Raw genomic sequence first — 15,202 nt, 5'->3', positions numbered from 1 at the left:
TGCATGGTTTTGTAGCAACTTAGTGTTTTTCTCTTAGATTTCTTAAGTATGTGACAAAACCGAATGCAGTATTTTGGATGGGAACCCTTCAGTCTTAGATACAATTCTCTCATTAGCAGTATTTTTTTTCCATATGGAAATAGAAATAATAAAAAAAAAGAAGAACAAGGCAAGGGCGTTAAGCTAGAAGAGACTTGTAATCTTTGTGCGTCTTTGTTTTCTTCTGGTAGTAATGCTCTGTGAAGAATACAGTAAAATTGAAAATGTTCAAAATACCTGTTCTTATGGCTGTTGATTTATAGAATTCTGACAGTAACACTTAATTACTCTGGATGAATAAAATAAATATTTAAGGAGCAACTTGGTTGCCATACTTAAGAAGTTTGGAAATGTCTATGTTCTTAAAATAAATAAATAAGGAAACAAACTTGAACCGATCTGTTCTGGAAGGAAAATTTATCAGTGGCTGAATGTCTGATGCTAGACTAATTGGCCAAAAATGTGAAACAGTAAGTAAAAAGGAGTAATTACTGTAACAGCTTCAAAGTGTGTACACTAATTTTTTTTTTTTTAAGATCTCGGTGAATATGACTATGGAAATACATGATAATTTAACTGGAACTTCAGAGCTTGAACTGTTAGGTGAATCAAGGTAACTTGCAATAAATCAGATTCATTAGTTGTGCCCAATTATTGCAGGCAACCAAGCTTGTTGAGAAGACATACTTAATGGTTAGCAGTACTGATACGTAGACCCAGATACAGACTTAGAATTAAATGGCAACAAATGATTTACAGGTACACCACCACCTTATAAAAAGCTGTTTAAAGTATGTGAAACTTGAAAGTTTTTCGCGTTTCCTTGAAAATCCAAACAGAATCACTGGTTGAAGGGGAGAAAGCTAACTTCTATTTGTTACTGGAATTCAGTAATCTGATGGCCAGACTGCACTGAGAAGTCAGTTGGGGGAGGGTAACAAAAGAGGTTTTAATTGGGGGATTTTATCATGGTTTACAGAAAGAAAACAGTAGATGGCTTTGCTTAGATGATATCTCAGAAATAGCATGTTTTTATAGTAGTCTGCTTTTCTTTTGAAGGAAATGCTTGTTTCTAGCTGTATTAAGTCATGAAATCCATGGAATTATTTAATTGCATTTAATTAACAGCAAATTTTTTCACATGACTATGGAATTTAACTTTCTTCAGGTAATTCATAAGGTCAATAAATGTAGACTTTCCTTCTCTACCCAACTCCACTTTCATACTAAGGGTGATAAGCCTTAAAGAAAAATATGATAAGGTGTTTTATAATCTTGACATTTGAAGTGGAATGATCTCTGACCATTTCATTAACTGTTTTTCTAATTTCCGCTTTTTGCACTGTAAAAAAAAAAAAAAAAGCAGAATGTGAATTTGAGATGCATTTAGATTAGTGGAATTATTTCTTAGTGTAGCAATATGACTGAGTGAGCTCATCCATGTAGGATTAGGTTCTGCAGTGATTAGATAGCTTCCCATGATCAGATATGCTTGTTGAAAGGTAGTTTCACTTTTTAGGTGAGTGTTGCAACCCACACTGTCCAGTCACAGATAGTCTTTCTAATATCACAGCTAGTTTCTTTAAAGTTCCTTAAACTTCTTGTGTGTAGTATCAAGTCCTAACTTCAGATAAAGTTGAGGAGTATGTTCTTCTGGAATGAATCATCTTAAATGGACACTGTAGTTTTTCTTTGCTGTAAAGAAAATAATAGGCCTATCTGATCTTTCTGTTTAAATTGTTCAGATTACATTTCATTGTCTTCGGTCACTTGAAAATAATTTGCCAACATTTTCTGTGCATTTTCCTTATATTGCAGTTAAGATTATACATTCGAATTTTATTTTTTGGGGGGAAGTATTTCATGTGTTTTAGTGCAATTTCCTATGTCGATCTACAGAGTTTCAAAGTAATGTTGCTATATTCAGTTTTGAATAGGCATTAATCTACTGTATTATTTTATAATCTCTATATCCATCTCTTTTTGCAGAGAGGAAAATTACTGTGTTGCAATTATTTGTAGTTTTAAAATGGGGGAAAGTAAAGAAATTTTTTTTACTTCAGTGATTGCCATTCCTAGACCCTTTTTGCCTGAGCGTGCTTTCCCATTCTTTTTAGAATTTGTAGTCTTTTTTGAGAGGAATTTCTGTATATCTAATTGTCATAGAGTGCTGTTTCTCTGTCAGTTTTTAAGTCCATTATACACACTGCTTCTCTTTGGGATCCTAATAATTTTGTTTATGCAAACTTAGTGGATTATGTTTCCATTATTGGACAAAGAAGGCTGTCAATGAATTTTAAACTTAGAATTAACTGAAACAGACACTAGGCTTCTACGACTGAATTGAAATTCTCATTTTGAAGTCTACTAACTCTTTTTCCATTTGAAAAATGCCATCTAAATTGAACAAATAATTTTCTGTACCCACCCGATCCAATATTCCGGAATTTCATTTTAACTTGGATAAAAATTTGTGTTTGAGTAGCAAAATCTCTGTAACCTTTGAAGAAACTAAAATTTCTTCTTAAGAAGTTTCAGGACATGAAAAATCTAAAAGCTGTGAAATGGCTTCCTCTTCGAGTAGCCCTCTAGAATAATACTGTTTGTTAAGCATCCTGGTCACAGAATTTATGTGCAACATGAGGAAAATTCAGACCTCTTGTCTCCTCCTGCCACTGTAACATGAATTGATGGTACTTGTTGTTTGCAAAATAAAACTACTAAACATACCTTTTCTTTCTTGATGAAAACAGTGCTGCAGAAAACATGTCATAAAACTTGTTTTTATTGCAAATGTACCAATGAATCATAGTTTCCTACAGGCTTGGATTCTGCCTATGTAAAATCAATGACTAAAACACTGAAAATGTGAACAATTATTTATTTACGGTTGGAGTGTCTCTCACATTTGTACATGAACCTTTTAGGTACATAACAATGTACCCGTATGCATCTTGTATTTGAGGTATTCTCTGTGCTGAGGATTTTCTGGGCACAACTACGTAACATTGTAACATAGTGATGATATTAATGTTCTCCTTCTCTTTTCTTAACCATTTCAACACTCAAGACAAGAATGTTTTTCTTTAGGGGTAAAAATTCAAAACTTATAGAAATAAAAAAAAAAAATTACAATTAAAGTGTAAGGATTACACATCCTCAAGCCTAAGGATTTTTTAAGATAGGCTTTTGGGTGATTTGGAATTACCTTCAAGAAAATGTGAAGAATCCATCTAGAAACAAACTTTAATTACATGTATTAACTGAGTCAAGTTATGATGACCTTGGCAATGCTCTAAACCAATTTGCAGTGATTACTGTCAGAGTGGTTCTTTTTCTGTTGAAAAGTAATGGCCTATGATGTATTGGAGGCCAGATTAGATCATCCTAATGATTCTTTCTAGTCAAAGACTTTGAAATTGGAAAAAATTGTAGTTGTAGTTCAGATTAGGTATAAAAGCGTGATAACTGTAATAGGTACTGAATAAAATTTCAGTAGTCAAATAGAACAATTTGAATTATTTGAAGAACAAATAATTAATTTATCAATTGTTTTTTATAAATCACCGAGACTTTTAGTCTTCCTATACATGAAGGAAGCGTATACTTCTGAAATGTATAAAAATTCTACAGTTAGGTTCATTTTTTTTCCTACACTTTGCTTTGTAGAGTTTCCCACCCTTTATGCATATACTCAGATACGCTAAAATTAAAAGAGTTTATTGGTGAGAATCAACCTAAAATTTTGGAGCTCCAGTATGGTGTGACTCCATGTACTCTCAGAGAACCCAAAATTTTAATTGAGTAGAATATTAGTATATGAAGTTGTCTTGCTTTGGTCATTCTGGATGAGGCCCTCTATAGCAGCTATTGCCTGAATATAAGGACAACATTCAAAAACAAACCTTAACAATTAGAGTACTGGGCTTTTGTTACACATCTGGTTACTGGCCTTAAGAATTTAGTTCAGAAAAACTTCTTAATTTAGGTAGGCTTAACACGTTTTTTGGAGGTTTTTTGATTGTTTTAAGAAAAAAATTAAGGTATACTCAGCTGTGCAACAAATTCATCTTCATGGATTTTAAAGACAAAAAGGAAGCCTAGTCTAATAGCCATCAGAAATGAAATTCTGCAGCAAGTTTTATCAGACCTGAGAGATCAGGTGAGAACGATGTGTTGTTTCCACAAAATAGTGACAGTGGTAGCAGAAGGCATATTTTCCACCGTAAATGCTGATTATATGCAATTTTTACAAATACATTTTGTGTAATAATAAACAGTTCCTTGCTTTCCACAAGTGAGAAAAGTCATTTTCATAAATATCAAAATAGATATTTTACCAATTCTTTGAATTCCAGTCTCTTCACTCTGTCTTCATGTCAGAAGACACAGTAGTTCTAGTGGTGAGAGTATGTAATTACTTGGAGGTGGGGATGAACGTTAGGACATACAGAGCTTCCAAAATTTACGGTATCCTGGGATGTCTTAGTGAAGGGGACTGTGTGGTTATGTCTACATACCACAGAAATGCTTATCCCCTTATTCCCTAAGGGAAGTACTTGAATCATACAAATAAGCTTACACAGAGTTGTGTATCAGTTAATTTCTGTGCCTGGACTTTCACATGTGCTTACTCAGTGTTACTTCAGCTGCTCTTAGGATTCCCAGGGAATATATACAGTGCAAACTTCATTTCTTAGTTTGAGGAAAAGGTGTTAAAATTGTGTTCCTTTGTCTTATATGTATGTATATTGGGAAAAACTGTTTTCATGCCTGTGTTTTTGAATCTGTGTGTAGTAAAATTTTTAAGTACTGATCATTTATCAGATTCAAGAGTTAGTTTGTTGTTTCAATTATTAACTCTGAAGATACCATCTCCCATCTAAAATGGGAAGTGTTTTAGAACTCTAATATGTAAGTTGTTCTACATGTTGTATTATGCTAGAGAAAGTTGTTAAAACAGCTTATATTTTATATATATATATATATAAGTGCCCAGATAAAAACTTAATTTCACAGCTAATGATTAATCTCTGTGAGATGAGCTACTTGTGTTCTCTTACCGTCTGTCGACACAAGTAGAGATGCAGCCTGAAGTCTTCAGTACTATAAAACTGAAATCACATTTCACAGGAAAAGGCAGAGAAAAATAATGATTTAACAAGTAATCACTTAACAAATTTACCAATAAATTATACTTTACAATGTAACAACTTGAAAAGATCAAAATATACTAGTGTATTTGCTGTTCTGCACTTTTCTGTTTCAATGAATTATTATTTGCATATCTGAATACTTTGAATTGATGCCACAACTCTTCTAGCCGGTGGATTTCCTGTGCTCTCATAACTGCAATTTGGATATTAGGATGGCTGTTGAAGAGATACAGAGATCTAGACAGTATTTTTACACACACAGTCTTTCTCTGTCTTTTTCTTCAAGGCTTGTTAAAATTAAGTCATGCCTGGCTGACTGTTGTGATTCTTCAACAAGCAGCATTGATTGACCCTGTAAGTTCATGCTCACCTCCAAGGTTCGTTCGTGCTGGCAAGAGTTAGGAAAGCATTCTTAGCCTTTCCAGCCAGTTTGCAAATCCACACTTACTTTACACAGTAAGGTTCTGTGTGTATATATGACAGTAATCCAGGGTTGGTTTTCAGCTATTCGAATAACATGACAATAGTTCTGTGGCTTAACTGATTTGATTCTTCCTTCATTGCCAAATTAGAAACATGATCCAATTTTATATTTACGGGACATGATACTGCACTTTGACCATTTCATAAAACATTTCTCATCTTGCTTTGAGATGTCTCAAAGATGACAGCTTTTTTTGTGGGTTCTTTGTTCATCTGTTGATTTATCTGTGTATCTTATCCTGTACATCACTTTCAACTTCTTTGTAGAAAACATGCTGTGCCTGCTTGTTACGTGGCATACATTATATCTGCATTATATCCATTTCTTCCTGGAGCTTGAATGCTGGTGTATTAAGTGGTTGTATATTGTCTATGCTCAGTTTAGTGGCTAAAATTTTATTGCCATTTCAGACTTCTTCATCCACATGAAGAGAAGGATGATGATCTGTTTACAAAAGTAAGATACCTTAGCCCTACATGCAGGGTAGGGATTGGGGGTGGGACAGGGAGGAAATACATGCGTGTGGCTGAACACATGAATTGTACTTAAAACTTTGTTTTGACTCTCGTGGATTGCTACTGTAGTTTATTAAATGGTTAAAACATACTCTATTAACGGGAAAAATGTCTGCTTTTTTCCCTGATTTCTCCAAATGTTCTTAGTAAAGGCTCTTTTCTGTATGAGACTGTATGGTTTTGTAGCAAGAGTTTGAGTATGTGGTATAGGTATTGTTTCTAAGTTATAGCAGAAGAGAAATTTCTTTTAGATTACTGTGGAGAAAAACTATATAGGTAGAGCATTGAAACTGATCTTAGAGAGACTTCCATCTGGATCAGTTGGCTCTGGGGACGTTTTATCGATCGGGAGTAGCCTTATAGCTCCTGTAGCTTTTCATTTTTTTCGGTCCTCTGTGTTCAATGCGTTGTGTGCAGTAGTTGCTTAAGGGGGTTATTGTGATAAATAGCTGCATGGGTAGGAGCTGTTGCACAGTAAAAGGGGTATTAAAAACATTACTTTAAAAGGTTGGATATTTTGACGTCACTGGTTTGTTTGGTAATCTTAAAAAGAATACAATATATGTATCTTTTAAAGTTGGTTGCATAGTAGATGTTGAAATACTCACATATGTCCTTGAATCAGAATTGAATTCAAATGATCTTTACTTAAATTTTGTCGAATGATACACTGAAGAGGGTTACACACTCTTAAGCAGAGTAATTCCTGAGCTATTCATATTATTAGTCCTCAAGGAAACAATATTCTTGCTATCACAAATTACTGAAGTTCTTCCATGAGTGGTATGGCATTGGAATTGATTTGATGGTCAGTTCCCATTCAAAGTCTTAAGATTCTTGTTCCTGCTGTTTCATGTACATTCTTGAGAGGCAGCTGAGTTCACTGGTTTCTGAATTGCCTCCCTGAGCAGTTGTTTAAGCAGTGGCTCAGCACAGGGGAAGTAGCAGAGTTAGGACTGCTCTTGTAATTGAGAAGTAATGAGATTACTCGAAGAGGTAAACTTCAGCCTCAGGTTCCATGACATGAGATACATGAGTGACTACATTTTACTTCAACTTCTAGTTTATTTCCCCATTAAATCACCCAATAAATTAGGATTTAGATGAAGAGGATTCTTGTTCAATGGAGAGGTGGAAACAATATAATTTTGTGGATATTGTATAATTTTGTGGATATTTTTCTTCTGAGTCTTGAGAAAAGAATCTTGTGTATTCTGGAATCTTACACTTTGTAAAGCTCTAAGCTACTCATATGAGGCAAACTTGATTTTCTCACTTTCAGCTTAACAGAAAATAAATTATTAGAAAGTATTTATAATTTAGGTGGATTTTTTTTTTAATTCCATCCTCACTTATAGTTCATCTTTCTGTTAAAATAAAACCAGAAACAAACAAATAGTGAATTCTCCGCTGCAGAGATTTCATTCAATGCTTGTACTGTTTCAGTTGGGACTTGCAGCTTGTTGCAGCTGGAGAATTATAATTTTTGTTTCTATTACACAGAGCTAAGTTGGGGAACAGACCTAGGGTAAAGACACCCAGGTCTTTGGCCAGCTCTGGTTTGGAACACATGCTATCTTAGCAAATCTTGTGCATCAGTGCTGTTCCCGAAAGCAGTGTTTATAGAACTGTAGCTTCTGTCACCAGGTGCTCTAATCTGAGTATATCAAAATAAAATACTCTTTTGTCAGAGAAAGATGATGAGGCTGACTAATTCTAAAGCAGTTCAGCAAGATCACATTCCATGTACATCAAGATGAGGAGCTTTAGCAAGTTCGCGGATTTGATTTAGCTTCAGACATTGACTACTACCCAACATTGGTTGAGGGTAGTTTATCAAACTGAAATAAGTTAAAGACAGCATAATTTATAGCTGGATTTTAAGTATGTATTTTAATGTACTTAGATGTATTATGTTTCATATATTTAGGCATCCTTCTTTATGATTACATGTTTTTCATAAACAATGTTATTAACTTCACTATTTAAAATAAAAATTGGATTTCATGCCTTTTCCCCTCTCAAAGATTGAAATTATGTAGCTGAGGAGTGAATGGAAGGAATGGAAGGGGCTAAAACTGGTTTTTGAATGGAATCAGTGGTGTTGTCTCTCCTTATGTGATCCTCTTTTTTCAATGAATAAAACATGTAAAAGTACCTACAACCATGTAAATTTTCATTTCTAAGAAAAGCTGCTTTTAAGAAAAGTTAGGATGCATCTGTTTTAAAAAGTATTGACACCTGTACCTTTCTGCAATATGGTAACACATCATATATGTTAATGTAGACAAAGCTCACAGCAAAAAAGGCTTGTCCCTCAACTTGCTCCAATCCCTTCTCCCTGCATTCTCACCTTTAGCTATGATGGCTGTCTCAACAGCAACAGGTATTAGAATATGTTATCCTTCTTGCTTATTTGCATCTGGCATTAATAATAATAACAATCACTATTTTACAAATTAGTATCTTGCTATCAGGTGAAATTCACTATTATTTTTTTTTTTTTTAGAAAAATGGTTGCAGCTTTTATGGTAGCTATATCGTAGCATATGTACAGACTGTATGTTACAGACATACTAACAGTGGATGAGGTAGACATGTTGGGCTACCTTTAGTGGCTAGCTGGCTCATGATTTGTTTTTTTCATTCTTTGTTTTTTTTCTGTCTCTGCAAAGCACTTCTAAAAATTGTGGTTTTGCTTATTTTGCTGTTCACAACATGAAGAGGCTCTGAAAATGACTTGAACTTTTTTTTCCCCTGATTGCTTTTTATCTTATAAATTTAAGCTGTATCTCAATTGAATTTGTAGGGGGAGTAACTTATTTTTTAATAGCATAACTGATGTTAGTTTATAAAAATGGTGTGCAAATCACCAGTGGTGTCTGTGCAGGAGTATTTAACACAGACCCTTTTCAGAGTTACCGGTTGCTCAGATGAAGTAGGATTTCAAGGGACTGGGAGGGGCAGGAAGGGGGAAGACTGAAGTTTGGTTTTTTTTTGAGACTTAACTTCTGTTGAATGTTGCATTGTTTTCACTTAACTAGGTTGTCTTACAGCTTATTGTGGTTTCTTGGGATATCAGTCTCAAGTGTAAACAAGAAGGAATAAAATGTATCCATCACAGGATAAAATAAAAACGCTAATCCCAGCCCTTCATGCCTCTATTAAACATCGTAAAGAAGCAAAATAGGGCACATGCCCAATTTTTTTTTGCTTTTCAGGTCTCCTTTAAGAGCAGAGACAACCATGATCCAGCAGTTATGGAGGTAGAGGCAAGTAAATGTTTTACTTACTGTAAACATTCCACTAAGTATGTGCAAGTCAACTACAACGTGAGGAGACCCTGGTTGATAAAGAACCTCAACCCTCCCTTCACCAGATGATGAATTTGCTTTGTATTCTTGGTGAGAGGAAAAATAGATTTAACCTTTTATTGCTTATTGACAGATTTCACTTCAGTTGCATACTATGAAATACCTAGCTGGTGTAAAAACACACCAGTTGGTATTACTAAGTCTTTTTATGATAATAGGTTCCAAAGAAAAAACCCTTCGCTAATTTTCCTCATAGTGATTTTCTTCTTTAAAGGAAAAAAAATAATCAGTGACTACCTCCAACTGCTGGCGTTCAAATCAGCTCTTCAGAATTCTCACTTAAAGAAATTCAACAACCTCTTATGCACTTGGTCTAAACCTGTAATTATTTCCATGCTGGGGACATTTCTGAGACCTTATGTTGAGTGTCTCCTGAAGGTATTGCTCCTGCTCTTAAAGCAGGTATTCTGTTGTTTTCTGAAAGTTGTATTGGAGGTTCAGGAAGGAACTATGCAGCTGTATTGCTGACATATTAAAAAACAGTCAGCCTCTGAGTGCTAGTGCTCATCAAAAAATCTGACTCCTTCAAGTATGTCAGGCTGCAGTCCTAGTACTGCTCTTACAACAATTATTTAAGTCAATACTTTCTGTCCAGTGCTGTTCATGCAGCCCTGGTTAGGAATATTTTCTCCCTTCTGACAGTTACTGGTGATGTAAATGACTATAATGAGATGCTTTGGTGCTAAACCAGCAGAATACTAAAGCTGGGAACTTTTCCTGTTGTTTTTGAGTGACATGAACTGGATCACAAGCACTTGGGTGTGTCAAGGTCAGACCAGCAGCACTGACTTAAAATAGCTTAAACTATTGAGAAACTGCATACTTCTAGGTGAAGTCTTCAAATTCAGATTGCTTTTGAATTAGTTGAGTTAGGTGACTGGCATCTTGGTATGTTGTGTAGCTGTTGTTGTTAATATCTTTAGATAATCAATGTTCTGGGGTACCCAAATCAGTTTCTGGACACACCAAACATGGAACATACAGGCTTGAAGTGTGTTCTGTCCACCACTAATAAATGTTTTGCTGGGTTCAGTTTTGTTACTTAAGATGCAGACGTTTGAAACACAACAGGACTTTCTGACCATGAACCATACTAGATGGATGCTTACAGAGAGCTGGGAGGCAAAGTTGTGGAGTTGTACATTTGGGTTTTAGTTCTCTGAAATATCAGTGCTGTTTTAGGGGAGGAAGGGCTGGAGATTTTCAATGTTCTCAGCATCTTTTTCCTATTTAGAAGTAGTTCATTTGTGATGTGTCTGAACTCTTCAGTCATAATTCAGTGCAAAGATCAAAGTGTAACAGCTAATACTTAAGGATGTTTTGAATTTCTCGGCAGCATACAATTGTCTCATGGAAGATATTAATGACAAAGGAGCATGCTGACACTGTTCATTTTTAGCTCACTTCTTTGAATGCTTTGTAAAGAACCTTTAAATTTAGGAATCTAGTCATTTCTTGGACTTTACTCTTCTTTACTCATCAACAAAAATACAAAATTTGCACGGTTTCATAACAATAGGGGATTATGTCTATCTGGGGCAGTTTTACTCAATTTATCTTTAGCAGTGAGGGGGGGAAATGTGCTGTTGCATGTTACAGGGCTACAGTGAGGACAGGAAAAGCTAGATCTGTTCTGTTAATCTGGGAGTGTGGTTCAGTGGGAGAGCTAATCTGGTTTGACAGCTTGCTGCCACTGAGTGTGGATAGTCAAGTCTTCCTTGCATTGCTTCAGTGCTTAGCCAGCACCTTGGTTAGCTATTGTAGCTTCCTAAATTGACTGAAATAATAATGATTAATAATGATTAGTAGTAGTTTTTGCTTCTTAATAAGCTGTATTGACCCAAAAGTGTGGTCAAATTAATACCTGTGCCAGTTTGAAGAAGGAGAGAAGGGGAAAAGGATGTGGCTGTGTGGTTAGTAAGTAGGAGGTCAGCACCTGTTGGTTGGCAGAAAATCTGATTGTGTTGTCTGTTGCTGAATTGCATTTTGATCAAAGAGATTGTGCTTGTGCCTTCCTGATATTGAGGAAATGTTTAGAATGAGGGAAGCCACCTTTCTTCTAACTCTCTAGGATGAGAGCAGAGTGTGTGGTTATGTTTGTGCTCAGTTCATATGCTATACTGTGTTATTTTCTAAGATGGATGAAACCTTTGTAGAACACAAAAAAACATGTACATAATGTCCTTTTCTTCCTGGCCTTTGGCTTACTACAGGCTTTTGTCATTCAGTAGTATATTAATTTAAATTATTAAACTTTTGGGCTTATTTTTCTTTGGGGGCAGGTAAGCATGTATAATGGATATTCTGACAAAATAGAAGATGCATTTGAAACTTAACTTCAGAAGAGTAGAAGCAATTACTTTATTTTTGTAATAAATTAGTGCCTGTTTCTGTTGATGCTCTGGAATCTATTGAAATTATTCACTTTAAGTGCCTTTGCACTTGGTTAACTCGTCAAGGATTTGCCTTTATTTTTATGGCTTCGTACTGTAATGGTGTTCTGTGTGGTTCTTGTCTCCCTCCAGTTCCTGTGTTTGTGTGTTGAGATCATTTGATCTAGTAGTTCTATTTTATTTTGAGGAATCAACTTTAATTCATTAAGTTAATACTTACTGTTAATTCTGTACTCGGTGACAAATTTGGAGAGTCTTCTGTTTTCTTTGTCACATTGAGATTTCATTGTTCTAATAGCAATTAGCTGTAATTTATTTACTTTGCATTAGTATTTTATTATTTTTTTTTGCTTTCTTCTTGACCTGGTTATTTGTTTACAAATAAATTTGTTTATTTGTTAATGAAAAGAATGGAACTATCTCAGGAGAGAGTAAACTGAGAACCAAAGTTATTTAAATACAGACTTGTATAATCACTAAGATTAAATTATTTTACTTCTAGAATAAACTTCCTGATTTAAAAAAATTGCAAAAAAATGATAAAATGCAAATTTAGAGTTAATATTAAGTATGTTAAACTTTTTCTGAACAGTACCTTTTTATATAGCATTTAGAAATGTTATATAAAATGCTTTGTGCTTTGTTCCACTTAGCACCGCAAAACTGAACTGACTGTGGGTCCCTCTTGATGAAAAGTACAATAAATTATGGACAACAGCATTATGCAGTATTTATCCACTGCTTAACAGCATTACTGTAATACAAGTCTAAAGCAGACGATACAAAGCTCACATAGCCCATTCCTTAAAAAACAACAAGGAACTCAGAAAAACAGCTTAAATGTGAAAGTAATTTTGTTGAGAACATTTTAATTATTGGGTGAGTTTTTAGATGCAGAGCAAATCAATTAGTATATAAATGGGTTAAAGTGACTCTGAAATTTAGCTCTTTAGTTGACTTTAATTGTAAGGAACCTCCTACCCTGTTTGGACAGCACAATACACTTATTAACAGAACATATTCAGGATGTAACATAGTGTCTGTTTAACAGCAGTATTCTATGGAAAATGAGTTTGTAACGTCAGTCAACCAATTTGATTGTTTTTCTCCAAAAGTCCCATTTTCCTGAAGAAGAAGTCAGGCTTTCCTCAAAGCAAACCACTATTTAAGCAGTAGGATGAGAATCACAGCCAGTAATCTGCTCAGCAGTATCTTGTCATTAAGATAAAGCCTGTCTGCAATCGTTTCATGAGGACAGCTGAGTGCAGAATTAACTCTGAGCATCACTTCTGGTCTCACCCCTGTCTAGTCCAAAATGCAAGGCATTCTCATGATGTTTCTTTAAATGTGAAAATTCCAGAACTTAGTACTGCAGAAGAAATCACTGTGTGAAGAAATGAGAGAGCATGAATAACTGAGTGGCATGTTAATTATTATCATTCTGTTAGTACAAAGCACTCCTAAGTGATTATAAAAGTTTTTTTTTTAAAAAAGTCTTACATAATAGGGTAGTATTAACGCTGCTGCATGATGGGTATGGAAACGGGGATAGTGAAACCCAGCTGATGTTCTCTGTGTACGTTTTAAAAGAAATGTTGGGATTGTAAAAACAAATTAAAAGATGGTAGAATTAAGATTGCTTATTACGATCTTTTTGTGCAAATGAACTTTTTTTTTTTTTTTTGAAGTTCATCACTATACCATGAATGGTTTTAGTTTTTAAATAAATAGGATGTTAATTTCTCAGGTGAGCAACTGAGATTCAGTAATTGTCAATGAAAATTTTGATTGCTTTGGATGATTAAGATGAGGTGAATGGAAACTGAGTTTTCAGATTACTTGGCACGTAAGTAGAAACATATGCAAAATAGCTTTTAACATTGAGCAATACTTGAACCCAGCACATCTAGAGAGTATTATGCCTGGGAGAGCATGGGGCTCCCTCATCCTTCTGCCTGTTGCGAGTGGCTTGCTGCCTTCTGCTGCAGGCAGGCTGTGCCTCTGCTTGAAGGTGTGACTGACAGCTGGCAGCTTCCCACAAGGGGATATTCCTGTGCCCTCCTTTGTGCTCTGTCTGCTGCTTCTGGGATGTGTCACTGAGCCAGTTCAACTTGCTAAGCAGGCAGAAACTTAATCTGACAGCGGTAGTTTGCTGCTGTGTTGAACTGGCCCTGGAAGGGCTTAGAGCTTTTGCCTAGTGCAAAGAAGAGGGAAGAAACCTTCCACAGAAGAAAACAACAAAAATAATAATAAAAAAAAATAGTTACAAGTTGTGATTTAGAAAAGTTTTTCTCAGCTTCACTACAAAATATCAGTGTTCAAGTTCATAAGCACAGACACTGCATCTGAAGTTTGCAATATTTATTTAAGGAACATCTTATGAAAGTGTTTGCCGTATGGTTAGCACCACATTTCCTTGTTGGCATAAGAGGTGATTTGAATCTAATTGTCAGGATACAATTCAGCTGCCTAGATGCTTGAGAATCTTCTTGCCATCCCTGCTGGAAGCAGGAGTGATTCAGCCACCTGCTCCATTACACATCTTTGAGGAATTCTTCAGGGCAGATTCATCCCAAGAGTAGAAATAAGAAAAATGATAGATGTAATCATATCAAAACTGGTACCCCATTTTTCATTAAGGAATGTTTGTTTCATATTTTTGCATTTTTTTAAAAAAAAACTTCAGAGTATGAACAGTTTCTTTATGGCTCAGAAAGCTGTTGGAAACTAGTATCTAGCTCTTTTCTTTTGGCTCCTAAAATTAGTAAAGCAAGCAACGTGTTGGTATAAAGTTGTTCATTATAAGTCTTCTGATTTTAAAGGTAAGGTAACTTTCTTATGGTCTTCAACAGAGGTCAAGAGAAAAGTTTTCCTTCTGATTTTTTTAAAAAATTTTGGCTGTTCTGAAAGTAGTTCAGTGCAATTTTGTAACCATATCTCAAACTTTTCTATTATATTGAGGGTTAAGAGGTGGTACTTTCAATTTTCATGGCACACTGAGGTTAAATTAACATGCCCAGTCTGAATTTCTGTTAAAAATGTTCTGTAGCAACATCCTTGTATAACTTTGTGCAAAGATCTGGAGTGAGCAAAATTTTACTTTTCTTGCTAAAAGTTAAGAAGTTCCTGGAAAGTTTTTAAGGAGGTTTAGCAATCAGGTATTATTGTAAAATGTTAACAGCATGAGAATGTGGGTAGGAGTAGTTCTCTTTTCTAGAAGTGCATAATTATTTTGTTACTC

At 35.0% G+C, this 15,202-nt stretch overlaps 1 protein-coding gene across 13 annotated transcripts in view; it reads left to right on the top strand.

The window, feature by feature from the left end:
- Positions 1–15,202, top strand: part of QKI (QKI, KH domain containing RNA binding) — a 160,520-nt gene that overhangs the window by 76,595 nt on the left and 68,723 nt on the right. For 9 of the 13 annotated variants that reach the window (XM_032184276.1, XM_032184282.1, XM_032184285.1 and 6 more), the window contains exon 4: positions 9,416–9,466. The exons of the other annotated variants lie outside the window; for them this stretch is intronic. In XM_032184276.1, coding sequence (XP_032040167.1) covers positions 9,416–9,466 — 51 coding nt within the window. The remainder of the gene's footprint in view (positions 1–9,415; positions 9,467–15,202) is intronic. 13 annotated transcript variants of the gene reach the window in all.

This window comes from Aythya fuligula, chromosome 3 (assembly GCF_009819795.1).
Source record: "Aythya fuligula isolate bAytFul2 chromosome 3, bAytFul2.pri, whole genome shotgun sequence".
Lineage (NCBI taxonomy): Eukaryota > Metazoa > Chordata > Aves > Anseriformes > Anatidae > Aythya > Aythya fuligula.
The sequence above is the reverse complement of the archived record's forward strand: the minus strand, read 5'-3'. Positions and strand labels throughout refer to the sequence as shown.